The following is a 25969-nucleotide window of genomic DNA, read 5'->3' as shown; positions in this document are numbered from 1 at the left end:
CTCCACTGCAGTACAGTACAATTCCTGGATCTCAAAAACACAAAGATGGGGCCAGCATCCCACATCAATGAGAATCTTCCATAAAAATCATAAAATCTGGACCTAGAGCAGTAAGTCCTTGCCTTGTACACACCAGGATCCCATATGGATGCTGGTTCATGTCCTGGCAGCCCCACTTCCCATCCAGCTCCCTGCCTGTGGCCTGGGAAAGCAGTCGAGGACGGCCCAAAGCCTTGGGACCCTGCACCCATGTGGGAGACTCTGAAGAAGCTCCTGGCTTCAGATTGGCTCAGTTCCAGCCGCTGTAGCCACCAGGAGTGAACCAGGGTGTAGCAAGTGAAGCCACATCTTGCGATGCTGGCATACCACAGAGCCAGTCTGAGTCCCACCTGCACTGTGCCCAGGAGCAGTGGAAAACAGTCCAAGTACTTGGGCCTGTGCCACCCGTGCAGGAGACCCAGACAGTTTCTGGGTTCCTAGTTTTGGCTGGCCCAACCCTGGCTACTGCAGCAATTTAGGAAGTGAACCTACGGAGGATTTGACTCTGTCACTCTTTCTTTGAAATAAATAAATAAACCTTAAAAATAAAAATGTATATAAAAATAAGAGAATTTCAAACGTTCATGAAAGGGTCAACCTTGTGTGTGCTGCAATGATGGCATCCCTTTACTGAACTGTTGGCTGGCGTTCCAGCTGCCATGCTTCCAATACAACTCCCTGGTAATGCACCTACGACAGCAGCAAAAAGATGGCCCAAGTTCTTGGGCCCCTTTCACCTGTACGGAGACCTGGATAAATTTCCATGCTCCTGGTTTCAGCATGGCCCAGACTTGGCTGCTGCAGCTCTTTGGGAAGCAAACTAGCAGACAGAAGATTCCTGCCTTCCCATTTTTCTTCCCTATAAATTTTTAAGATGTACCAAAAAAAGCCAGGGGAAAATGGAATTAAAGGGTAAGTTGGGACAGGCATTAAGTCTAGCAGTTAAGACATTCATAGTCCACACTGGAATGTTTGTTTCCTACCTGCTCTGGCTTTTTATTCCAGCTTCCTGCTAATGCAGAGCCTATGAGGCAGTGGTGATGGCTCAAGGGACTGGGTTCCTGCCACTCACAACAGGTGTCTGAACTGAGTTTCCAGCTTTCTGACTTTACCCTAGCCAAATCCCAGTCACTGCAGGCTTGTGAGGAATCAATCAACGGACGAGAGCTCCCCCTTTCTTTCTGCCTCTCCAGTCAATAAAACTTTAAGATGTGTATTACGGGGCCCAGCACAGTAGCCTAGTGACTGAAGTTCTTGCCTTGCACGCCCTGGGATCTCATATGGGCGCTGGTTTTAATCCTGGCCGCTGTGTTTCCCATCCAGCTCCCTGCTTGTGGCCTGGGAAAGCAGTCGAGGACGGCCCAGAAGAGGATCCGAGTTCCTGGCTTCGGATCGGCACAGCTCTGACCATTGCGACTACTTGGGGAGTGAATCAATGGATGGCAGATTTTAATCTCTGCCTCTCCTCCTCTCTGCATATCTGACTTTCCAATAAAAATAGATATGTAAATCTTAAGAAAAAAATGCATACTTTGGTAAAAATACATGCACCTAAAAAGTCTTTTAAAAAATCCACAGAAAGGGTTGGTATTTGGCACAATCAGAATCAGAGTGCCTGGCTCCACTTCCAATTCCAGATTCCTGTTACTGCAGGAAGCAATGGCTGGAGAGCGGCGAGCAATGACTCAAGTACCGGGGTCCCTGCCGCCCACATGGGACACCCTGGACGGAGTTCTGGGCCCCAAGTTTCATCCTTCCAGACAGGCTTTCAAATTTCAGAAACCCTAAAGTTCAGAGAAACACTAGGAAAAAGCTTTAAACTGGTAACAATTTTTTTTTGTACTACGGCAAATTATTTTTTAATTCCATTCTTACAAAAAACTTTGTGAAACAGTCTCATAAAAAAATCAATCAGCTAATTAACTCTGAAGAGCTCTGATCTCCACTTAGAACTGATACCAATTATACTCTGTATAGGGTCACAACAAAAGGTTTCCCCAATTACTTTCTGGGTTGATGACACCTGAGACAAGCAGGAAGTAAGAACTTTCACCAGCTCAACTATGTGAAAAAATACAAATGAGGTAATTACCACGGTAGTTTACAAAGAACAGCCAAAGACCCAAAAGAGGCATTCCAAACTACTGTTAATGAATGCACAGAGTATTAAAATATAATCTTCCGAGTTATTCTGAGGCACTACACTGACCAATTCATTACCACCAGTATTCATCACACCTCAGAGCACTGCAAAACTGTCCTCTGTCTGACAGGAATAAACTTTCTGGAAAAACAAAAACAATCAAACCAACAAAACAAAACAAAAAAAAACATTCTAAAAGGAAAACAGAGGAGGAGGAGGTGGGAAAAGTTGGCTTGAGATAGTCTGGGCATCCTCATACATTTTTTTCCCCTTTAAATTTCAAGATCCACTCAGTTTCTGCTCTGCTATTATTGAAACTGCAGCTGTTGTTCAAAAAATTAGTAAGTAAACATCACCTTGCACATGTCAAAACTGTTTACTTTTTCCTTCATAACATGCTGCAAGTGCTCAAAATGTAATAGACTTTTTATATAACTACAAAATATATTCATTAAAATATTTTTCTTTAAGTTTTCCTCTGTACCACAGACTAGCAATGTAATGATGAACAGGAAATAGAGACGGTGCTTTCTACTCACAGAAACTGTAGCCTGGTGGGGAAGATAAATATTAACAACAAGAGTCAGCAAGCAGATGAGGCTCCCATAACCCATGATCCATGGAAGATTACACAGAGATAAAGAGCAGGAAACAGGGAAACCCAGAGCAGCAAGAAAAGGCTACTGTACAAGAAGGGGTGCTCAAACCAAGTAAGGGGTCTGCAAGAGCACTGCTGTAGGCATGCTGCTGTGCAGCCCAAATGGTACCTGTCCGTCACACAGCGCAGAGGGCTTAACCGGGTGGATGGAACAAACCCAAGACCAGCCACGTGTCTCAACACTATTGCTACACTGACCTCAATCTCACGAAGTTTAGCTCGCTTTTCTTCACTCATTTCAGAGTACTTCGAGAACTTGGATTCAGTCATTTCTTCTTTGATTGGATTAGAGTATAGGTGATGGTCTTCAGATTTGGAGCTCTGTGTATCTTCTTCATCTTCACTTTCCTCTTCCTGACTGGAAATGAAGCAAAAATACGCTGTATGTCAAGGAAGCAAACAAACCAAAAACCCCACTGTGTTACATTTTATATTCTAGATATTGTCTTTTTTGCTATCCTAGAGTCTAAATAAAGCTAGCAAAACTTAAGGACAATTTACTTCTTTTTTAAAAATAACATTTGATAAAATATTTAACATTTTGATAAAACCTGCTTTCTCCACACAAAAAAGATTGAGCTTCAACTTTAATACTTTAACACATTCTGTGTTATAATCTGCATGCCTTTCATTTTGCAACAACTTTCCCTGCAGCAGTTAAATGCATAGTCAACGACTTCTGAATTCAACACAGTTCAGATTCACTAAGGCTTGTTTGAAAATGACGCTTACCCCTCATTCAGCAGAGCCTATACTCTAGAAAATTGAGTCTGAACTATGAAACAATCAGGGTAGCATGTGAAGATTTTATCTGATTAGCATTTAACTTTAAGAACAAAGCAATATACACATTTTAAATACGACCCAACATCAGCGCTCGTGCTGTAGTTAAGTTCTGAACACTACACAGGTTCCAAGTTAGATAAGAAAGTCTAGTTACAAACCATGAAGAAAAGTTCCCTGCTTTCCAGACGCAATCTAGCAGACAGGCAGACAACTGTATGCAAAGCTAGTCATCAGTGTTGTAAGAGCAACCAAAATGTTCAAAGCAGGGGTTATAACAAGCTGAAACCAGAAGCCAGCGACTCCCACTGGATTTCAAACATGCATAGCAGGGTTCCAAGCATCTGGGCCATCTTGCACTACCATTCCAGATGTGAGCTAGATTGTAAATGGAGCACATGGGACTCAAACCAGTGCTCGTGTAGGATGCCAGCATTGCAAGCAGCAACCTAAGTTGTTGAACCAGCTCTGGAATTGTTTGAACACACAAATAAAATTTTTGATAAACAATACTGACTGTGGTCACAACATTACTAGCATGTGCTTCCTAGAATAAATGGTATTTTTGCCTTTAATTTTCAAACTAGGTGCAAAATGTATTCTATGATAAGATGAATTCTTTTATTATACATTTATAATTTTCACAATATTAAGCATAATAAAATTCTTTAGAAACTAAATTGTAAGTCACTTATGAAGACTCAGAGGCTGAAAGAGAAAAATCTAAGCCAGAGAAAAATAAAGCACGGACAATTCAAAATAAAAAAAAACAAGCTACAAACGTTTCACTTTCAAATCTGATGATGCAATCGCTTCTCGGCCTTTTGGCTAAGATCAAGTGTAGTATCAAATCTGATGATGCTTTCCAGAACATTCCTAAAGACTCTATAATGATTTGTATCACATATCAACAGTGAATTATATTCATGTACTTAAGGCAACACAAGTATCAATTTTATGCAAAAAAAGAAAATCTAATATCTTTAAATACAAACCAACTGAGCAATGTATTTCAAGTGTTTGAGTTTTTCTCTCCTCACCCATAATTTATTATTTAATAATCTAGATAGCTATTTAAATTATTTTATGAATAGATACATGTGAAGGCTGTGGACATAAAAAAGGTTTAGACACCCACTATTTCAAAACAAACTGAACCAAATTATCCCCAGCTTCATCCAAAACAGCCTCAGAAAGTTATTTCCGTGAGCAAGCCACAGTCACATTTTGTGGACTTTGTGAATGATCATTACTGACTTTCTCTCATCATCCCAATATTTCTATAAAATCCTCTCTCTGGACAACTTTCCCTCATCGCACCAAACGAGGTTTATACAAACTGCAGATAATCACTGCTTGGCCACAATTCTGTTCCTTCTGCCCACAATAAACAATATGAAAGGTTTCTTAAAACACAGAAACCTGAGTGACATCTTCCTTCTTCAACTTCTTTCACAGTGATTTGAAAATGTCAAGCTCTTCCGAAAACTACCAATACAAGCCTATACTCGGCAATAGAAACAAGCTGTTATCTAAGAGCAAAAATTAAAAAAAGGTTTTTCTGAACTTCAAAGAAAGAATTCCCCTACCTTTATTCATTCTTAATTCTTCCGAAGTGTTAACATTTCAGGAACAGAATGGTTTTAAGGCAATATTTTCTGAGCACCGTACATACAGTCCAACAGAAATGGGGCATAAGCTTTCCGCTTATGGAAAGCTTTTTGTGGAGCCCCAAACAATATTTAATGAGAAAGCTTGAAACAAACACAGTTGATCAACTGGTAACTATTAAGTGGGAATATGTAACCCAATAGTAAAAAATTAACTCACAAACAAAGTGAAACCAAATGCATCAAAACCAGAAACCCAAAGCTTCTTATTCACTGGAAAAATAATGGAGAACACTAAAATGATCCATTTACATGTTTTCTTTCCCTAAGACTGAAGTTCGCCTCCTCACTATTATTTCAGCCATACCTACTAATGAAAAGAAACAGTACATTTGAAACTTAGATTCTTACTTTTGATTTTCTTCTTCTTCTGATTCGTCATGCTGGTCAAATAACTCCCATTTAGAAGTTGTTACAGCTGAATGGAAGGAAAAAGAGGATGTAATTTCATAAGGTATATTAGCATTTTTGCAGTAGAATTGTAAAAGCTCAGCTTTAGAATTAGAAGTTTATATTACAGAAGTTTTTATCTACATATATCTATTCTCTGAATAGCCGTTTCTGTGTGCCAAATCTTTCCTCACAATTACATTATCATTTCATTTAAATTCATAACGTGACATGGCTGTCATCCTTACTTCTGTGCTGGACACGAAGACTTCTTTCATTGGAACCTACGAATATTAGCGCAAGTCCAAATAAACCTGACAAGGCAGGTCTGAATTACATCTGCTAACTGTTATAGAGGGGTCAAAACTTGGTTGAACCAGACCTCTAAGAAGGTTTCCAAATAGGAAAGCTTCCTGACTACAATTTCCACTAAAATGTCTTAACCAAAAGTTCTTCAGTGATTTTTCTGATTACTCTCAAAGCTCCCAAACGGAAGGATCAAAGAAAATTATTTACAGTAACACAACCACAATGAAATCTTACACCAGACACACGGCAACACTGGATCTTTATGCTATTAAAACACAACAAAGCATAAAAGGAAAATATGCTCACACACGTCTCTCAAGGGTAGCATATTTACAAGCACATCTATTATCAATTTCTAAGTGTGTAATTGTTTAAGGTTTAACATTTCCTGTACTTTTACTCACCCTGTGCTTCCAATTCAGACTCATCTACAGCTTCCCACTTTGACGGGGCAACCTTAAATATAGGCTCATTCTTCTTTGAGTCTTCAGTTGCATCCACTATTAGAGAAAAAGCAGCCATTACCTTCAACCACTAGGGCATAACCCGAATTAATGAGCTACAGGCATTCATCATACTACTAAAATAATGAAAATAAAATAAGGCCACACATGGACAATCATATCAACAACAAGAATTTTGACCAACATAATTCACTGAGGTCCAATTTTAAATATATATGGCAGTGTTCCTTAGCAGAGGGAGATCCTATGGGGATACCTGAAACCCTACATATACTATTTTTTCTATGAATACATACGTATGATAAAATTTAATTCAGAAACTAGACACATAAGAGATTAACAATAACAAGTAATAGAATAACTAAACCAATACATTACAAATGTATTTAACAGGTATGAATTATTTATTCTTGAACTTATCCACTTAATATTTACAGAATGCCATTATAGGAAGTGAAACTATGGATGACTATCTACTCAGAAAATGTAAGCTAGTAATATTTTTAAGTAATTTAGGAAGCATCTTTATCTAAATGACAATTCACGAACTTTTTGCTATTTTAATATATAATTCAAATATAGTTAAAAATCTATGTATACATTCTACTTTTAAAATTATTTTAAGCAGCTCGGAAAACTAATAAAACAGAATTAATAGTAACAGGTCAAGTAAGACACCTGAGAACCAAATCAACTCAGCTTTGGTTCTGGATTCTGGTTTCCCACTACGGTGACCCCTGTGAGGCACTGGTGGCTGTTCTAGCACTGGATTCTGCCAGTTCCCCGCTAATGGATTCAGTCCCAACTGTGGCAGGATTTTGGGGAATTAGCCAGCAGATGGAAGCCCTGGACTGAGTCCTAGATCCCAGCTTTGGATCCTGCCCTGTGCAAGCTGTTGTGGCATTTGGAAAACGAACCAACCGATCTCTCTTTCCATCTATGTGTCCCTCAAATAAAGTAGAAACCAATAAAACCATGGACCTGGAATTACTGTCTGGAATTTAACGGTGAAGAAAAAGAAAACACTGACTGTCCCAACAAAGAAGTATAACCAGGAAATAAAAGCCCTTTCTTGACACAAACATATCAGAAAGTATCTGAGGTTTGATCAAACAGGGAAAAGTCAGTAACCTAATTCCAGGAGCAATTAAAGACCTCTTTCCCACATAAACATGCATGTACATGGAAGAGATTTGGGAACTAAACTTAGTAGCTAGATTTCATTCTAGTTCAAAATTTGAACTTACAAGGCACTCCATCAAGATCATCATCAAGACTTTTTATAGGAACTCCATCAAGATCATCAATGGGAGCAGCATCAATAGGAATTCCGTCCACATCTTCCAGAGGTGCACCATCAAGTTCTTCCTCAATGGGGGCACCGTCAAGGTCATCTGGGACATCCTGCAAAAGCATACTATTATAACATTTTCCTCTGCTTACTGCAGGATTAATTCCCAATCCACTACATGCTATTCTGGTTAGCTATCCGCATGTAAGGACATATTAAGAATAGTTTATCGGGCTCGGCAGCGTGGCCTAGTGGCTAAGGTCCTTGCCTTGATCCCATATGGCTGCTGGTTCTGGTCCCGGCAGCTCCACTTCCTCTCTGTCTCTCCTCCTCTCACTATATCTGACTTTGTAATAAAAATAAAATAAATCTTTAAAAAAAAAAAAAAAGAAAAAAAAAAAAAAGAATAGTTTATCACCCAGTCTGCCAAAAAACCCAATCATACACTTATTTATCTAATATTTACAAAGTGCTTACTGTGCTATGTATTTATTAAGTCATAATAAGCATAACAGCAAAAATAACAGGCTTAGCCCATCATTACTGAACATCAAATTTTCGTTGCTGTTACCGGGGTGCAATGGGGTACAGGAAACCAGGAAATTAGATAATCCTAACAATCTCAATCTAAGTTCAACTATATCATTACTACAACAAAGAGGTATATTATACGATTAGAGTGTTTAACAATTAAGTCTCACTTACAGAGGCTGAAGATGAACCAAGTCAGCCTAACCTGACTTGACAGATCCCAGGACAAACATGTAGAAGGTCCAAATGGTAGGGGGTTAGCACTGCATATTTAAACTCAGAACAAGCGAGCTGGAGCAGAGGACAATTACGAGAACCTTGCAAGAGTCCAAGTGAAAATAAAATAGCTTGTATTGTATAGTGGAATGAACCACTTGGCAAGAGCACAGTGATGAGAAGAATATGCTAGGATTACGCTGAATCTTCATGTATTAACTCACAGTTATCGTTACCTCCAAGACTTGGGGGGGGTCTCATGCTTTTCAAACTTGACAATGGTGTGAGAGTGACACACATTTTAGTAGAATTTGTCCTGGCCAGCCATATCAGGTGTTTTCACCCGAGCTGCAGCAGTGAATCCTAACTCCTGGCCAGCCACAAACTATGAGGGTAAAAACTCAGAACTACAGCATACTGCGCTGCCAGCATTTTCTGGGAATAGGTATTCAACAGATCACATGGCATACGCAGTAATTTATTATAAAAGCACTGTGGCATAGTGAGTGATTCCACTGCCTGTGACACCAGTATCCCACGTGGGCACCAGTCTGACTCCTGATTGCAACACTTCCAGTCCAGCTTCCCGCTAGTCACCTGGGAAGGGACTGGAGGACACGCTCGTAATTCTTTCAAATAAATAAATCAATCCTAAAAAAATGATACAGTAGGCTAGGGTCTGGTTAAGATAGGTATAGTAAATATGTTTTAAATTTATAATAGGGTAATAAAAGGTAGCAAAAAAGAATTGCTGTTAGATGTAATTTAGATTCCTGGGATCCAGAAATGTTAGCAATAAATATCCACGAGGTAGTAGTAAACTATAGCCATTTTCAAAGAAATGCTAATTTACACAGATGAGTACTTCAGAAAAACATCACGGAAAACGGGAATACGAATTTGTCCTGGGCCTGCCAGAAATTTCAGAAGTTTTGCACCCAAACATACTTCTCAGTCCATTTTTTCTCATTCCATGTCTCCACAACCCTTTCTGAAGTACTGACACAGCATGTATCCCAAGCATTCTCTCCAAAACAGATTTAAAAGCAATCAAACACAAGAGTGCCTACCTCTGTTTCCTTTTCTTCAATAATATTTACAAGGCCTAAGAAAATATTCTGTAGTTTGATCAAAAATGGTTCTGGGTATATTGCCCAATCTTCCCACGCTCTGAAGCAGGTCATTACTCGTTGCTAAATTGAAAACAGACAACAATTAATTATTTTAAGCAATATGGGTCAAACTTCAGTTCATGAAAATTATTATTATGATTTGTTAAATTTACACTTAAGACGGTATTCTTAAAATATCAAAAAAATTATCAATACCATATTTTAAAAGAAAACCAATCTCATTCTTCAATTAAACAGACAAATTTCTGAAAATAATGAAGAAACAATATGTTAGGGCCCAGCGGCGTGGCCTAATGGCTAGAGTCCTCGCCTTAAACGCTGGGATCCCATATGGGCACCGGTTCTAATCCCGGCAGCTCCACTTCCCATCCAGCTCCCTGCTTGTGGCCTGGGAAAGCAGTCAAGGACGGCCCAATGCATTGGGACCCTGCACCCGCGTGGGAGACCCGGAAGAGGTTCCTGGTTCCCGGCTTCGGATCGGCGCAGCACCGGCCGTTGCAGCTCACTTGGGGAGTGAATCATCGGACGGAAGATCTTTCTCTCTGTCTCTCCTCCTCTGTGTATATCTGGCTGTAATAAAGTAAATAAATCTTAAAAAAAAAAAAGAAGAAGAAGCAGTATGTTTGTTCTTTTTTTACAAAAAGTCAACTCCCGCACTGCTGGTACTCAACAGGAGCCACATTCTGAGAAACACTCACATCCTGTCTTATAAAAGCTGGGAATCAGAGCAGCAAAGCTCCCTCCTAAATCCAGGGCGGGACTTCCTAACCCAGGTGACACCTATCCTGTCCTCACCATGAATTTTTGTTAGGTTCTAACTCGGTGTCAGATTCTAAAAGTAAAGAAAAAATATTTAAAGGGATAATATAAAATCTGAGGTCACTGTACATACTTCCAAGCTAAGAAGATTTTTCTTTGCAAAATCTTCTTCCCATGAAACTATTCTATTTTATTCAACTTTAAGAGGCTTTGTTTGGAATTCCTTAACACTGGTCTTCATCATTCAGAAATTTAAAAAAAAAAAAAAGATTCATTCATTTTTGGTGGAAAGCCAGATATACAGAAAATAGGAGAGGAAAACTTCCTGTCTGTTGATTCACTCCCCAAGCGGCTGTAATGGCCGGAGCTGAGCCGATCCGAAGCCGTAAGTCTCCTCCTGGTCTCCCACGCGGGTGCAGGGTGCCAAGGCTTTGGGCCGTCCTCGACAGCTTTCCCAGGCCACCTGCAAGGATCTGGATGGGAGGCCGGGCTGCTGGGATTAGAACTGGTTAGAACTGATTAGAACTGGTTAGAACTGGTTTCGCGGTACATGAAAGATGAGGATTTAAGCCGCTCAGCTACGATGCCAGGCCCATCCTTCAGAATTTTTTTTAAAAAATTACTGCTTTTTAAACATAAGCAACTAAAATGTATGTCCTCTAATCCAGTTAGGTTGCATATGCCATACATTTTCGCAACGTGCTTTCTGAAAACAGTTAACAGTTAAATTATTAACCCAACAAAGTAACACTAGTTAATGCAGTAAAATGTAAGACATTTTTAAATGATAAAAGTAAAATGGAAGACATTCAAAACTTTCTAAAACATGCAGATTTTTATTAAAGTGGTCTTATGCACCCTTCAGCCTTCCAATGCCCTCACCATCTGCCTGTTCCGAAAACCATGGCAAAAACAGTAAAATACACATACCTTAAAGTTCTCAGATTGTAAATGGCCTTGAATTGTACGATAGGTAGCATTGAGGTCTGAAAATATCTGACATAATTTTGTTTCAAAACTGAAAATTAAATAACATTTTTGAAATAGAATTTATATAAAAATCTACCTCATCTTCAGCATGCTAATTCAAACAATCTTGAAAAGCAAGAACTCCAAGTCATAACTGAATTGCTTTTACTATCATTCTGAATTTCCCGCAAATGCCTCAAGAATCTTAAATACAAGTTCCCTTCATTGCCATATATCTAATATTTTCAATATCTTACAAGAAACTTCATAAAATAAACATGGGGTTTTGCAAAGCCAGGAAGAGTTACAATATCAAAGGGCTTAGTGGTATGATGTCTACCAACTCAGAAAACATTAATGGACTACAGTAAATAGAGTAAGAAAATACAGACTGTATTTCCAGAAATTATGTTATCTACTTTGTCTTATTTTTGCTATTATTTTCATGATTTCAGTTTATTACACAAAATTACTTCAAAAGTTCGTGGAAATAAAAATTTATTTTGGTACAAACAAATCTACATACTAGATTTTACAAGCATTTTGTACAATCATTTTCTAAAAGCATTCGAAAAACTGGTAATTTAGCTTACACTGGTTCATGAATGAAAGTCAATTTTCAAAAACTTCCATAAACTAAGATAAGGACTATTTTTTCACTATCAGCATTAACAAATAATCCTCCTTTTTTTGAAGTCATTAAATTTTCACTTCAAGAATATCAACTTACATCAGTATACTTACAATTTTCTGTAATATGAAGCATTGGCAACTTTGGCTGAAGAATTGTACAAAACATCAGAAACCAAATATAACCTGGCAATCTGTAACGCCAAAAGATAACACAGAATGGATTAAAAATAAAAATCACTACCTAAAATCTGGCTATAAAAATTTCTGTACTGTCATTACCTGGAATCAGTGGTGTAAGGCTAATGTTTAACTCTAATAATCATTATCAATTGGAATAATTACACGGAATTCTACATCATAATCATGTCACTGGCAGGAATATTATGTTAATTCATGTACATTTGAGGTTGTTGTTAGCATGTATCAACGAACACAGCAAGTCTCTCTAGCAGAACGAAAAGAACTATCTAGCAAAGGAAAGGTTTTATCAGTGAAGTTTTACATCCAAAAACGAAACCAATCCAAAGCTCGAAAGAAAGCTATTATCACACCTCTTCTTAATTAAACACTCCATAGAAGATATGTACTCTCCCAGCACCTGTCCTATCTTTGAGATGGGTTAAGAATTTTAAATTCATAAAGAAAAATCACTATCATACCTTTTTAGGAAGGGGTGTCTTTAAGATGGACAGTGACTCAGTAATACAATCCACTATTTCTTCAGCAGCTTCAGCATTATTAAGACAAAAAACCATTGCATCTCCAATATCATTTTTCCTTGGAGTTAATCCTCGCAAGATTTCTTCTAATTTGTCCCTCTGTCTGAATATACATTTTAAGCTCATAAGTATCTATACAGATTTCCATGTCATTATAGCTTCAGCTTACAAATTAATTTCTTAGCTCAATAAAATCATTCTGAAAATTTAACTGTTAAGCCTCTCAAATTTGCTAAAATTTTTACAGAACCTATATAGCAAAGAACAATTTGCCCTGAATAAAACTCCAGTGGTATTTTTAATTCATAAATTATGTATTCATATATAAAGATACAATTCTGGGTAGTTTTTCACCAGTATTTGAGACTGCCTCAGGCCTATGATCCGTTACACTGAGGGACCTTCATGCTCTTTGGCCCCTTCCTTGGAGGGAGTCCATAGGCCAGTATTTCTGCATGGAACTAGGAACTGTTTCTGTACAGAAGACAGGGATTTGGCCCTTGGGCTGAGGTTGTGGACGCCTGGGCCAAAGTGAAGATCAATACCAGAAACCACTAGAACCAATTACTCTACCACTCCATTAGCAAATGCTCTCACAAACAATGCACTTTGACTTTTGAAAGTTATCACAGCGACTTTTTTCTTTTTTGTAGAAAAACAATTACAACTTTTGAAATAAAGTCAGCTTGGGGTGAAGCTGCATCTTCTCCTCCTCCACATTCACTCTAACTTCAGTAGACTATGCTTCCTCCTATGAGGCCGAATACACCCCACCAGGACAGACTGCGCACCAACAATAACCTATTTGCCATGGCGGCTATCTCACAGCTTGTGACACACTGCAAACTCTTTGGCAAAGCTCTGCATAGTCAATAACTAACTCTGACATATAGTAATTTCCCCCGTTTATTTTGCAGAGAGGTAAGAATTCTAAGTGAGTCCAGATCATTTCTGTGGGAATTCAAAAAGTAGCACAATGCTAAAGATGTTAGTCATGTTTAAGAGATCAGCATTGGGCTCGGCAGCGTGGCCTAGTGGCTAAGGTCCTCGCCTTGATCCCATATGGCCGCTGGTTCTAATCCCGGCAGCTCCACTTCCTCTCTGTCTCTCCTCCTCTCAGTATATCTGACTTTGTAATAAAAATAAAATAAATCTTTAAAAAAAAAAAGAGAGATCAGCATTAATTTCTATCAGTAGGGTCAAAATTAACAAGATAAACACTTTTATCTCTCAACAGAAATTATAAAGCATATGTAAAAGATGTTATTGAGCATTCTAAAAGGAAAAAAGAAAAATTCTACCTTAGGAAGACCACTAATGGAAGCAATCATTAAAAGCAACTTTTTCGAGTATGTGACGGAAAGGAAAACCATCTTACTCTTCCTTAAGAGCTCCCTTTTTACTAGGCTCCTCCACGAACGCCTCTTGTTCTTGCTCTTCTGACATCCCATGGAGGTAGGGATTTAATGGTGGTGGCCTCCAGAAAGATCCATTTTTGAACATACGAAAATCTTCTGTACGCCACTTCGTCGGTGAATCTCCCTAATAAATATAGCCAGAGGGTCATTACAGAGATCTAATAACTCAGAGTTAAAATTAACTAATAATTGATTCTACTTACCTGCAGAATAGAATAAAGCTTCCACCTATAGTAAACATGAGCTGGTGTCTGGTTTTCAAATAAGAATCTAAACAAACATAAAGTTAACACAGTTATCTTCAGGGGAGCATCAATAAATGAGAAAACATGATTTGTCCATTTAGTTCTAAATAAAACCAAAAGCAAGTATTCCCAGAGGGAATTTCTCCAGCAGCGCCATCCAGCAGGCACTGCCCACTGCTTCATGGCCTTGCCCATAAGGCTGCCTCTGTCTGCCAGCGACACTCAGAAGACATGCACTTGGCTGGATCCTACCACTCAGCAAACATCACTGTAGGAATGTGTCTGTTAAATTAGTGCCATCACAGGATAGCAATTTCCTTGTACAATGACTCACTGTGTTCGAGTACATGTCACATTTGAAAACACTTTCACTGAAATGCGTAACACAAGGTATTTCCCTTCTAAAGAAAACTCAAATAATGCTAATTAACCAAATCAAATGTAACAGGAACTCGATCTCAGCACATTTTATTCTAATTACTAAAACTGACTTATTCTCTAGCAAAACTAATTTCATGCTTTTTAGAACATTTTTCTTGCAAATATTAACTCCAGAATATAAGCTAAAAATATTTTTAAATATACAGAGATATACAGAATATGCTATCTATGTGTGTATGTGTGTACATAGATATATATAACCCAGTATAATGTAGTCTTTAAAAGGAAGAAAATCTAACATACAGCATTGTCAAATCCACGGGAACAAGAGCAAATGGAGGTCGCATGGAAGGGCAGGGTAAGAGTCACTATTTAACGGGCAGAAAATTTCAATTTTAGAACATTACTGAAGGTCGAATGGGTGTGGCCAACGTTACACAACAATATAAATCTTTAACTATACACTTAAAAATTGATCACCAATTTTTTAAATGCACACCTGAACATAGGATTGTTGATTTCTCTGTTCATAATCATAGCTTCAAACATCGGCCCTTCTCGTACAACAAACTCTATCATTCGATGTATCAGAGCGAGCAAATTCCTACAACAACAACACAGTTAAAGAAAATGGATTCAGACCTACCACTATATAAAACTACATTTGACCTAAATTACTACAATTGTGCAGGAAAAGATTATCTGCTGACTAATACAGAATTTATTACCAATATGGCAAACTGGACCACATGTTAACACCTTATGCATTAAGAGGAGGCAGGGCGACGGGGAGGGGGGAGGAGGAGGGGAATGGGAAGGGGAGGGCTGCTAAGGGGGGGGTGGGAACCACAAAACACCCTCGCAGTAATCAAGCTTCAATTTTTAAAATGCCACTTAAGTTTACTTTCCAAACACGATATTAAATTATGAATCACAACTAATCAGAAAGCTACAATACATAAGTTTAGTAACTGGGACTTTGCATTCATTATAGCCTTATAGCCGTCTAAAGCTTACACACTACCTTATTTCCCCAATTCAAGCACTTAAGTGGTAATTTTGAATGTTGTGACCATGACTGTAATTTATAAAAATGGAAAACTACTTAATAAGTTTTAGGCCTAATTTAATAAAGAATCCATCCAATTCCTACACTTTCCAGGCCATATATACCAGATGGAGCTTTTATTAAATTTGACCTTCAATGAGGCAACATCCCTTTGGACCACATTCCAAACTAGTTCACTCATCACATTGACAATTCTGCCTGGGCAGTGAGAAACCAATGAAAAAATTGTACTGCCAAAGCATTAGACGGAGTTTTAACACTTTCCAAAATGAGGGACATGGTGAGATGTCCTTCCCATTTTCCGTATCTATTATTTTCAAGAATTTAAGTCCAAATAAATACGTGCCACTTTGTAGTACAGGCATTTGACCGGTTGGACTCATGGAAAGCCTGTATTTTTAAAATCTAAAGGTAAGTCCTAAAGTCATGTGATACTAGACTACGAACACAATTTTAGAGAGGGACTAAAGTGTCAGGCAAAAACGATTCCTCTTATTCATAAGCTGCTTTGGAATTCTCATCTCACCAGCCCACTAGCATACAGCTGGCAGACGACAACTGGGAAAAGCAAAAGGATACTGGCTCTTCGCACAAGGCACACACTAAATCACACCTTTAGCATTCCCAACTCAAATTAGTTCATGTAACTGCTAGAATATAAATAAATACAGTTATAAAACAAGACAATTTGGCTCTATAATGCCCTGATTCAGAGTACATAAACAGTAAAACAATCTAACTCATTGTGACTATAATTATCTTCTCACTGTTTTCAAACAAATCTACTGAGGTGGGCTCTACAAGTGCTACACAGTCGGGGGGGAGTCCGATGAAAGTAAAAAATTATACAAAAGTTTAAATGTTTACAAATGGAAAGTGTATATTTAAAACTACCAATTCAGCCTCATTAAGACCAAAGAACCAAAAACATGGCTTAATTTTAAATTAAAAATCTTTTCACTTAATTATAACTTGCTGTGCAAATATGCAGTTCTTAATATCAAAATCAGAATATACACTAAGCATCCATGGTGCTATTTTGAAGAAAGGGAGAGAATCCAAAGTTACGATTCAGTTCCCAAACTCCCACTGATATGAGTTAAATTAAAACCAAAAGAAATTTGATATATAATAAAATGGCCAATTACTAGGTGGACAAACACTATATAGCTATACACACACATATACATCCAGAAACTTGTGTAAATTAAGTCAAAAACAACTTGACTTCAGTATTAAAAGTAGATGAAAAATGGTGCAGCAAGTTTAAAACCAAAGGATTCATTCCAACATCACGCTGATGTTTCAGCCAAATGTATACTCAAAACTTTGTTTAGAAGTATGCTGAGCCACACATATAGCTACAACTAGACACTGTGCTTTGGAATATTACAAAAACACACTCCTGTGACTGTTTTAATGGTGGAAAAAAAACCCACTATAGTTTTAAACAGGCTTGTAACTGAGAAAAATCTTTTTTCCTAATTAAACATTTTTTAATGTTTCATGATTACTTAAAATCAAAATCTGACAATTGTTACTACCTTGAATTAAAAATTTATAAAGAACTTAATCACACTCTTGTTCCTTAAGGACTGTGTGTTTTAATTTCTTAATATAAAAAATGGTGGCTTTTCTATCAGAATGAAGCAGTGTAGTACAAAAAGATGATATATTAAAAGTGCATTATTTTATTTTAAAATAATTATCTTACTCTGGGTAACAACAACCAAAAAAATTATCGTCTCTCAGTTATAATAAAACCACATTTATTGGAGTTGATCGTACCAATGTCTGGTCAAAAACTGTATACTCTCCCAATCCATCCCATGGTGTTTTCCTGGTCCCCCGCTGCCGCAGACAGTTCAGCTGGTGTTGCTCACCAAGGCCAATGTCAAAGAGAATTTGGTATTCTTTGTGTTCATTTATTATTCAACCGGTGTTGTGTTCATGTGTTTGGGAAAAGGCTTAGCTTGACTGAGCAAGAGCATACCTAGAATGTGAGTGCTGCTATAACAGTATGTTGAGAAAGGAAAACAGAAAGAAGGAAAGGGAAATAAAAAGAATTCCAAATATCTTTATTGTCACAAAAAACTTCCTGGGATATCAAATCTTCACCAAAAAAAAAAAAAGGAATCTCTTCTTAAAAAAAATCAATTAGGAAAAAACCAAAACCATGTCTCCAGTAAGGAGAACTCAACCAAAGTTGTGTATAAATGCAGATAATTCAGGAACCAAGAAAAAGCAACAGCAGATTGGGTCAAATTGCAACATTACCTAAAATTGAATGAACATTTAAAACACCTATTTTTCCCATGCTAACAGTCTCATTATTAGAACATCAACTCCACTTTAAATCTATTAACAGTCTACCTAACACTATATAAATTCCCTACATTGATAAGTACAAAACCAAAAAAGACAATGGCATAAAATTGTAAAATACGCTAATGCTACTTATATTTCATATAACCCCTCCCAAAAGTACTGCGAAGAAACCATTGCTCAGTCAAGATATTACCTTTTCCTCAACACCATTTTTCTTTTAATTCAGAAGGGGATATTGTCTATATTTAGATCAGTAATAATAAAGAAAAACATGTACCTTTCTGTTGGGATAACCACTTTGACTATGGCTTGCGACAGAGTCTGTATATGAAGTCACATCAGATAATAAACATAGAATATGTGAGTATTGTTAACAAGTAACAAGCAAAAATATACATATGCATTGAAAACACTACACATCTAAATCACAAGTTTTGCAGGCAATCACTGCATTTGAAGTAATTATACACTAAGCAATTACATAAATGCAAATGGATGTGTTCAGTGAACAATAAATGTTCACCAAATGCAAAGAATCAGAACATTCCTGCCAGAATGCACACCAATGCACTGAAATAGGTACTACACTGAGAATTATCAGATAAAGATTTTAATTTGTGAAATAATTAACTGTTTGCCTCTGACCATACAGTTTGCTACTTTGTTCCCAAGCCTTTAAAACCAGCCCTGTCATTTTTAAGTGTAATTAATCCATAACAGAACCAACAAATTCTTATAACTTTCAATTAGGTTGGTTTTATATTTAATACAAAGGAAATACTCACCCTTGCTTTTACTAGATAACTCTTTAAAAAATTCACATATGCTCTCAAATATTCTAATACCTCAGACCTTGAAAACTAAGTTAGCTAGCTGCTATCCAAACAATTTAACTATTTAAGGAGTCTTTCTAATTCAGTGCACTTAACCAATAAAATAACAAGGGAATATTAACCAAAGTAAATTTAGATACTGCACTTAAGTAAGCCTGGTTACAACACTGGACAGAGAGGGGAAAAAAACTTAACAAGTAGTCAAAAAAGGAATGATAGCCACAAAAAAAAATACAACCTAGTATTTCAATACAGGGTTTCCATGGGCTAAGGCAGGGAACACATTTATTTATTTTTTTAAGAGTTGTCAAACAGAATTATACACACTTTTTCTATAAAGTTGTTGAAAAGAAATACTACCACAGATTTAGTATTTACAAACTAGATGCAGCCCTATGTACACTTTTAAAATTACCTTCTCAAAATCCTCCTTGTTTTTGGGCGGTGGTAACATGGGAGCATTGGGGTTTTTTAACCGTTCTCTAGGTTGCGCGTTAAAAGGCAGTCCGGAAGGAGGTGGGGGAAGCGTATGTTCCATCATGGAAGGAGGAATGTATATTGGATGTGGAGGAATAGGTACAGCTTTACCCCAACCTAACTTCATTTCAAAAGACATAATCATTTTTCCTACAAAAAAAAAAAAAAAGACAAAACAAACAAAAAAAACCAAAAAGGTTATTTTGATAACAGAAGAAAATACTTCTGATGACTTGATTTTTTCAATTTTTAGCCTCTCCATTTTAGGCCCATTTTTTTTTTCTTTTTTTTTTTTTTTAAGATTTTCATTTATTATTATTGGAAAGCCGGATATACAGAGAGGAGGAGAGACAGAGAGGAAGATCTTCCATCCGATGTTTCACTCCCCAAGTGAGCCGCAACGGGCCGGTGCTGCGCCGGTCCAAAGCAGGGAACCAGGAACCTCTTACGGGTTAGGCCCATTTTCTCCATATTATGATTTTCATTATTTTTTTTTTTTCAAATCAAAACAGTCTGAATTTTACCAATGGCAATAAAAACTTCCTTACCATTTAAATTTTTTAAAGCTCTTTCAGCATCTCTTCTATTCATGAAAGCCACAAAACCACAATTTCTCTCTCTCGCTCTTTCTTCATCAGTTCTGGGCCACATAATCTTCACACTGGCTAATGGTCCAAATCTCCCAAATTCTTGGCACAGCATTTCTTCATTCATCTATTAACAGGCAGAATGTTGATATGAAAAGGAATGAAGGAGAGGAAGGAAGAAAACAGATTCTATGCAACAGAAAACAAAGCAGGTTTTACAACATTAAGGGCAACATTAATTCTACCATTCAAGCACTAGGAACTCTATATAGGTAAAATTCTACCCTCATGGCAAATTCACAAATCTTTTCCTAACAGAAGCTTTCAGACTTACTTATATAAGATGCCAACATCACGAGGGCTAATGGTAGGCCAGGCTGGGCTAGGCTGCTTCACCCACCTCCAAGAGCTAGGGGCAGGCCATCTCAAGACTAGCTGTAGCACCTGCTGGCACACACAAGACCCAGGGCTGGCAGGGGGTCTGGCAGGGGAACTTTGGGGAATCCCTTGCTGGGCCACTGCTTATCATTGATAAGCATGAGCTGGGACTGGGGGCAGCTCAGACTGGGCTAGGATGCTGCACCCACTGGTATACACAAGAGGCTAAATGGGTATGGGTCAGCTGCGTCAGGTGAAGCACCAGCCCTCCACAGCAGGCTGTACTGTGGGTAGCAGTACTGTCATGTCAGATTCATCCACAGTGCCTCATAACAAACTTAAGATCCATGCCTGACAGGGAAACTGTGCACACTCCCCAGCTAAATTATACCTACAGCCAGTCAGCGTAAGAACCAGAGGTAGAGGCAGACCAGGATGAACACAACAGTAGCGACTGTCAACGTACGTGAGGGCTAGGTCTGGGGGTGGGTCTGGCTGAGCCAAACTGCAGCACCTACAGGTGTGCATAAAAACCAACTGGGACACAGGTTGGTCTGAGCTAGGACATAGCAGAGGCCAACACACACTAAAACCAGTATTGGGGGTGGGCCTAATTGAGGTTTTGGGGAGTTGTCCCAACTAGGTCGCACCAGCTACTGGTATGGCATGAGATCAGATTCGTGGCAGGTTGAATGGGCTAGGCTAGGCTGCAGCACCTACTGGTTAAGATATGGGGCTGAGGTGAAATGACCAGGTAACCACATCCACTAGTAAGTGTGTAGCTGGTGCAGGTAACAGATCACACCTGACTCTGCACTGGCTGGCACACACAAGAGTTAAAAACTGGGGCTGGGCATGGGCCTGGTGAGGGTCACTGGAGATTGCGCTGACTAGGCTGCAGCACCTGTTGCTATAGTGAGAATACAGTGTGGCTAGCTGGTTGGCTGGCTGGTTGGCTGGCTGGCTGGGCTGGGCCACAGTATTCATTGGTTCGCATTAGATGAAGGAACTGCCCAGGCAACTGCATCCAATAGTACAGCTGACAAACACTGACTGGCGCACACCATAGTCAAGTCTAAGGTCATCCCAGACAAGGTTTCTTGGGGAACTTCTCAACTGGACCACTGCACTCAGACCCTGGCCACAGGGAAAATCACAGGATGTGTGGTCAGACCTTGGAGTACATGTATTAGGACTGGGCCTCTTCACTCATGTTGATGCCTGTGTGGTGGACAGCATGCCCAGATCTACCTGGAGGACATGACACTTAGCTCATCTAGGCTAGCAGGTGACAATGAGTGCCTTGTCAGAGGACAGAATGCAGAACAGGTTGGACTATTCTCCTGACCAAGTTCTGCAGCATGTCCTTAGGTTTGTGGATGCACTAAGGTAAACCAATAGACCTTGAAAAGATTCTCTCAACCCTGGTGCAAGGAGGCCAACATCTCAGAACTATCAAGACCACTCAAGTAGCACTCAAAAGCCATTCCAACTCTTGTATTTAATGGCCCTAGGTTCTAAATAAACTGTTCTTCCAGTGATGATGCTTAGATTTTTAACAGCATTTTTCAAGCAGTTTGGTTATTTGCTAATTACACACATTTAAGTTAAGCAGGAAGATATTTGTTAACAACAAGCAAAAAGAAAAGAGTCTAATTATCTTTCTTTTTTTCAACAACCATCAAAGGAGAGGGCAAATATATAACTTCAGAAAGAGTATATTATTTTAAAAGAGTATGAGTCAACCACTACACCTCTGCAATAAAACTAACCATACTGATGTGCAGAAAGACTTCGAAGATATAAGGAGAAGAAAAGAGTATTCCATAAGAAAACAAGCTATGATAAGCTGGAGTTCATCTCAAAACACCAGGATCCACCACTGGTTCCAGACAGCAGAACAGTAAAACCACTTCTGATTTAAAGTACATTTAAGTTAATGAAAGATAAAACAAGTCTTGCTGAATCAGTGGCAGAACAATTTGGGTCACACCATTAAGTCTTTAGTTTACAAGACAATTTTAAAAACTACCTACTTTTATTTCATCTGTAAACTTTGAATCCTGACTTTATTACTGAATACAAAACAGCTCGTTTTCAACAGCATAAAACATATAGCTAATATTCATCTTACTTTCCTAAATATTACCTGTGGATTAATGTTTCCAAGGTATAAATTAGTAGTGCTTGGATCTCCTACATCATGTGAGCCAGGCGCATAATCATCAAGAACTAGAGTAAAGAAAAAACAATTATAACCTCCAAAATACAAAGTTTGGACAATTTACTAATTAAAAAAAGCAAAAAACTGTATTACCACCAGATGATCTATTTCTTCTTGAAGGCGCATCCACTTAAAGGAAGGAAAAGAGAAAAACTCTTAGTTTTTAGAATAATGAGTCACAATCATACATACTAAAGTAAGGTCACTTACTGGAACGACGCTGACCATCCGAATCCGACTGAGGAGGCTCAAATCGACTTAACCTGCCTTTTGTTTTATGTCTCTCATCACGCTCTTCCTGAATTCTGTTAAAAATACTTATAATTACCAAAAACAAGCCGCAATTTGATCATACACACTAATAGTTTTTCATGTAACTTCACATACTTTCAGGTTACTGGTTACCAACACTGACAACCATGATTAGGGAGCCCCTAGCTACAAGAGAGCCCCGAGCAAGTATCTGATGACACCACCCGAGCAACGGAAAATAAAGACCATTTTTAAGATGAGGCAGAAATCAACATTATAAAAACTGATCTTATTAACTGCAAAGTTTATTCACTCCTTATACCCCATGACAGTGAATATACTGCTACCACTGGAAACAAATCACAGGACATTAATCAACTGGATGCATATAATACAAACAAACTTAATGCTGAATTGAATGTTAATTCACTTCTAACATGCCCCACAAAAATATTATCAGAATATCTAAAACAACTTCCGCCAACAAGCTGGTTAATAACTAGCTGATAGCACATTCTTCATACCTGAATCTGTAACTATCACAAACCTATGATAGTAACTCTCCATGATGAAACTTACTGTTTCAACTCTTCCTTGAAGAGTTCCAAATTGCTTTTTTTCTTTTCTTTCTCCCCCTTCTTCAATGGCTATGAAGGATATGACAAGTTATACTTTAAACAAGGGAATGTTAAACAAAACTAATGGCTCAAAAGTAAGATCATTTTAAAATCATTGTCAATCCCAATTTTTAAAGTAAAAAGGACACTTCTGTCATTGAATTTCCCTTCCTGGTACCCCCAAATAAATTATTTAAATAAGTCATTAAAATGACAATCAGTAGTCTTAAAGGAGCCACTAACTTTTATCTTCCCAAAAGCCTGACAGTGAGGCTGCCGGGGATTAAGGCAAAGATTAAGAAACATCAAGCTTCTAAAGGGAAATGTAACATTACTGCTAGCAACACCTAACAAAAATGGATGCTGTTTAAAGCAATCACCTTAGAAAGTTAAGAATTACTGAACCATTGAGAAATAGCCTTGGATACCCTTTTAAAACTATTTCTAATGCTAACAGACTAATGTATTAATAAATTCATTTTTTAAAAACCTGCTGCTAAATCCACCTTTAGAATCTCTCTTTAAAAAATGTCAAGGTGGGACTAGTGTTATGCCATAGCATGCTAAAGCAATGCCAGCATCCCACATGGACACTGGTTCAAATCCCAGATGCTCCACATCTGATTCAGCTCCCTACTAATACGCCTGGGAAAGCGACCGGTGATGTCTAAAGTACTTGGGCCCCAGCACGCATGAAGCTCTGGCCTCCTGGCTCAGTCTAGTCCAATCCTGGCATTTGTAGCCGTCTGGAAAGTGAACCAATGGATGAAAGATTTTGTGTGTATGTCTCTCCTCTCTAACTGCTATCTAAACAATTATTTTTTTTTTTAAGCCAAGGTAATTCAATTGAGAAAAATATGTTCTCAACAAATGATGCTGGGACAATAAAATAATAAGATGTGAGTAAGAATGAAAAGACTTATTTCAGACCACACACAAAAATTAACTCAAAATGGTTCACAGACCTAAATACAAAAGCTAAAATCATAAAGCGCTTACAGAAAAACAGTAATGAATCTTCATCCTCTTGCCCTGGTCATGCCTGCTTAGATATTACACCAAAAGCTATAAAATATTCCCACACTTCCATCAAGAAAATGAAGGAGAGTACAGTTAGCCCAGAGTCAAGAAAACCCGTATCCCACATCATAATGCCTGGGTTCTATTCCCAGCTTCCTCAACTCTCGACTCCAGCTTCCCACCAACAATCCGTCCAGGAAGCAGCATCAATGATTCAAGTAACTGGGTTTCTGCCACCCACACAGAAGAACTGGACGGAGTTCCCAGCTCCCAACCCAGCACGAGGTGTTTCAACAGCCATCTGAAAGTTAACCAGCAGAAGGAAGGAAGAAAGGAATGAAGGAAGCAGGGAGGAAGAAAACACTTGAAAAATCATAATATAGCTGAAAAGAAACTGCTCCACAACATGTAAAATGATGTTAAAACTCAACAATAAAAAGTCCAACTTAAAAACAGGCCAACAACTTGAATACATTTCTCCAAAAAATTAAATCTGAACAATAAACATAAAGAGATGCTCACCTTCAGGTGTGCAAATCAAAGCCACAATGAAGTGTAATAAAAAATGACAAAAAAGTTGAAGATGCAGGGAAAATAGAAACCTCCTATTATCACTTGGAATTAAAGGCAAACAGTGGAAAATAACTGTGGTACAGTGTGTCAGTTTCAAAATTTTAAACATACAGTCACCATGCCAGCCAGCAATTCCCACTGCAGGCATGTACAAAGATACTTCAGAAGGACATACATCGAATTCAACTTTCCTTTGGTGCCTGTCAGGTGCCTTTCATGTACACAAGGACCTTCAAAAGGCTTGTGGAAAATGCTTAGTATGAAAACCTAGCACAAATTTTAAAAGTTCCTATCACCACAGTGAACTTGTACTTATTTACGTTGAAAGAGGATGTGAGGGAAGAGGAAAAAAGACAAAGAGAGGAGGTGGGTAGGAAGGAAAGATCTTTCCTATACGGCTTCATTTCCCAAAATGGCTGCAATGGCCAGAACTAGTCCAGGCAGAAGCCAGGAGCCAGGAACCCCATCCAGGTCTCCCACGTGCAGGAACAGGGCCCAGGTACTTAGGCTGTCTTTTGCTGCTTTCCCAAGCACATTAGCAGGGAGCTACATCTGAGGCAGTGCATTCAGGCCTCAACTGATGGTCTGAAATGAGATGCTAGTATCACAGGCAGCCGCTTAACCCTCTCCACCACAACACCTGCACCATACAAAGTATCTCTGTGTACATTTACAGAAATGAAAACATTCGTGCACACAAGAGCTCATACACATTTATAGTTGCAAGTCTTACAGTTGAAATAAATCAAACATCCTTCAGATAATGAATAGCAAAGAACCATCCATAAAATGGAGTATTCTTCAACCACAAGAAGGAATGAAGTCCTGATACATGCCACAAGGGTGAATTTTGAATTATG

General features: G+C 38.3%; 1 protein-coding gene and 1 pseudogene across 3 annotated transcripts in view; one reads left to right on the top strand and one right to left on the bottom strand.

Annotated features, from left to right (window-relative positions):
* The window catches only part of U2SURP (U2 snRNP associated SURP domain containing), a 50691-nt gene that overhangs the window by 6234 nt on the left and 18488 nt on the right, over nucleotides 1-25969 (bottom strand). The window contains exons 7-24 of one of the 3 annotated variants that reach the window (XM_058661406.1): nucleotides 23479-23546; nucleotides 22858-22952; nucleotides 22741-22776; nucleotides 22573-22655; nucleotides 20007-20172; nucleotides 19397-19608; nucleotides 18426-18469; nucleotides 15251-15355; nucleotides 14329-14395; nucleotides 14086-14249; nucleotides 12648-12810; nucleotides 12100-12179; nucleotides 11317-11404; nucleotides 9565-9687; nucleotides 7704-7860; nucleotides 6397-6492; nucleotides 5645-5711; nucleotides 3039-3198 (exon numbers count right to left, since the gene is read on the bottom strand). In XM_058661406.1, the coding sequence (XP_058517389.1) occupies nucleotides 3039-3198; nucleotides 5645-5711; nucleotides 6397-6492; nucleotides 7704-7860; nucleotides 9565-9687; nucleotides 11317-11404; nucleotides 12100-12179; nucleotides 12648-12810; nucleotides 14086-14249; nucleotides 14329-14395; nucleotides 15251-15355; nucleotides 18426-18469; nucleotides 19397-19608; nucleotides 20007-20172; nucleotides 22573-22655; nucleotides 22741-22776; nucleotides 22858-22952; nucleotides 23479-23546 (1974 nt within the window). Of the gene's footprint in view, nucleotides 1-3038; nucleotides 3199-5644; nucleotides 5712-6396; nucleotides 6493-7703; nucleotides 7861-9564; nucleotides 9688-11316; nucleotides 11405-12099; nucleotides 12180-12647; nucleotides 12811-14085; nucleotides 14250-14328; nucleotides 14396-15250; nucleotides 15356-18425; nucleotides 18470-19396; nucleotides 19609-20006; nucleotides 20173-22572; nucleotides 22656-22740; nucleotides 22777-22857; nucleotides 22953-23478; nucleotides 23547-25969 lie in introns of those variants that run through there. The other 2 variants (XM_058661407.1, XM_058661408.1) reach the window with 2 other exon arrangements.
* Nucleotides 4432-4569, top strand: LOC118758900 (U2 spliceosomal RNA; annotated as a pseudogene).

The sequence above is a fragment of the Ochotona princeps genome, chromosome 3 (assembly GCF_030435755.1).
Source record: "Ochotona princeps isolate mOchPri1 chromosome 3, mOchPri1.hap1, whole genome shotgun sequence".
NCBI classification, from domain to species: Eukaryota; Metazoa; Chordata; class Mammalia; order Lagomorpha; family Ochotonidae; genus Ochotona; species Ochotona princeps.
Note: the sequence above shows the minus strand (reverse complement) of the source record. Positions and strands in the feature narration are given on the sequence as shown.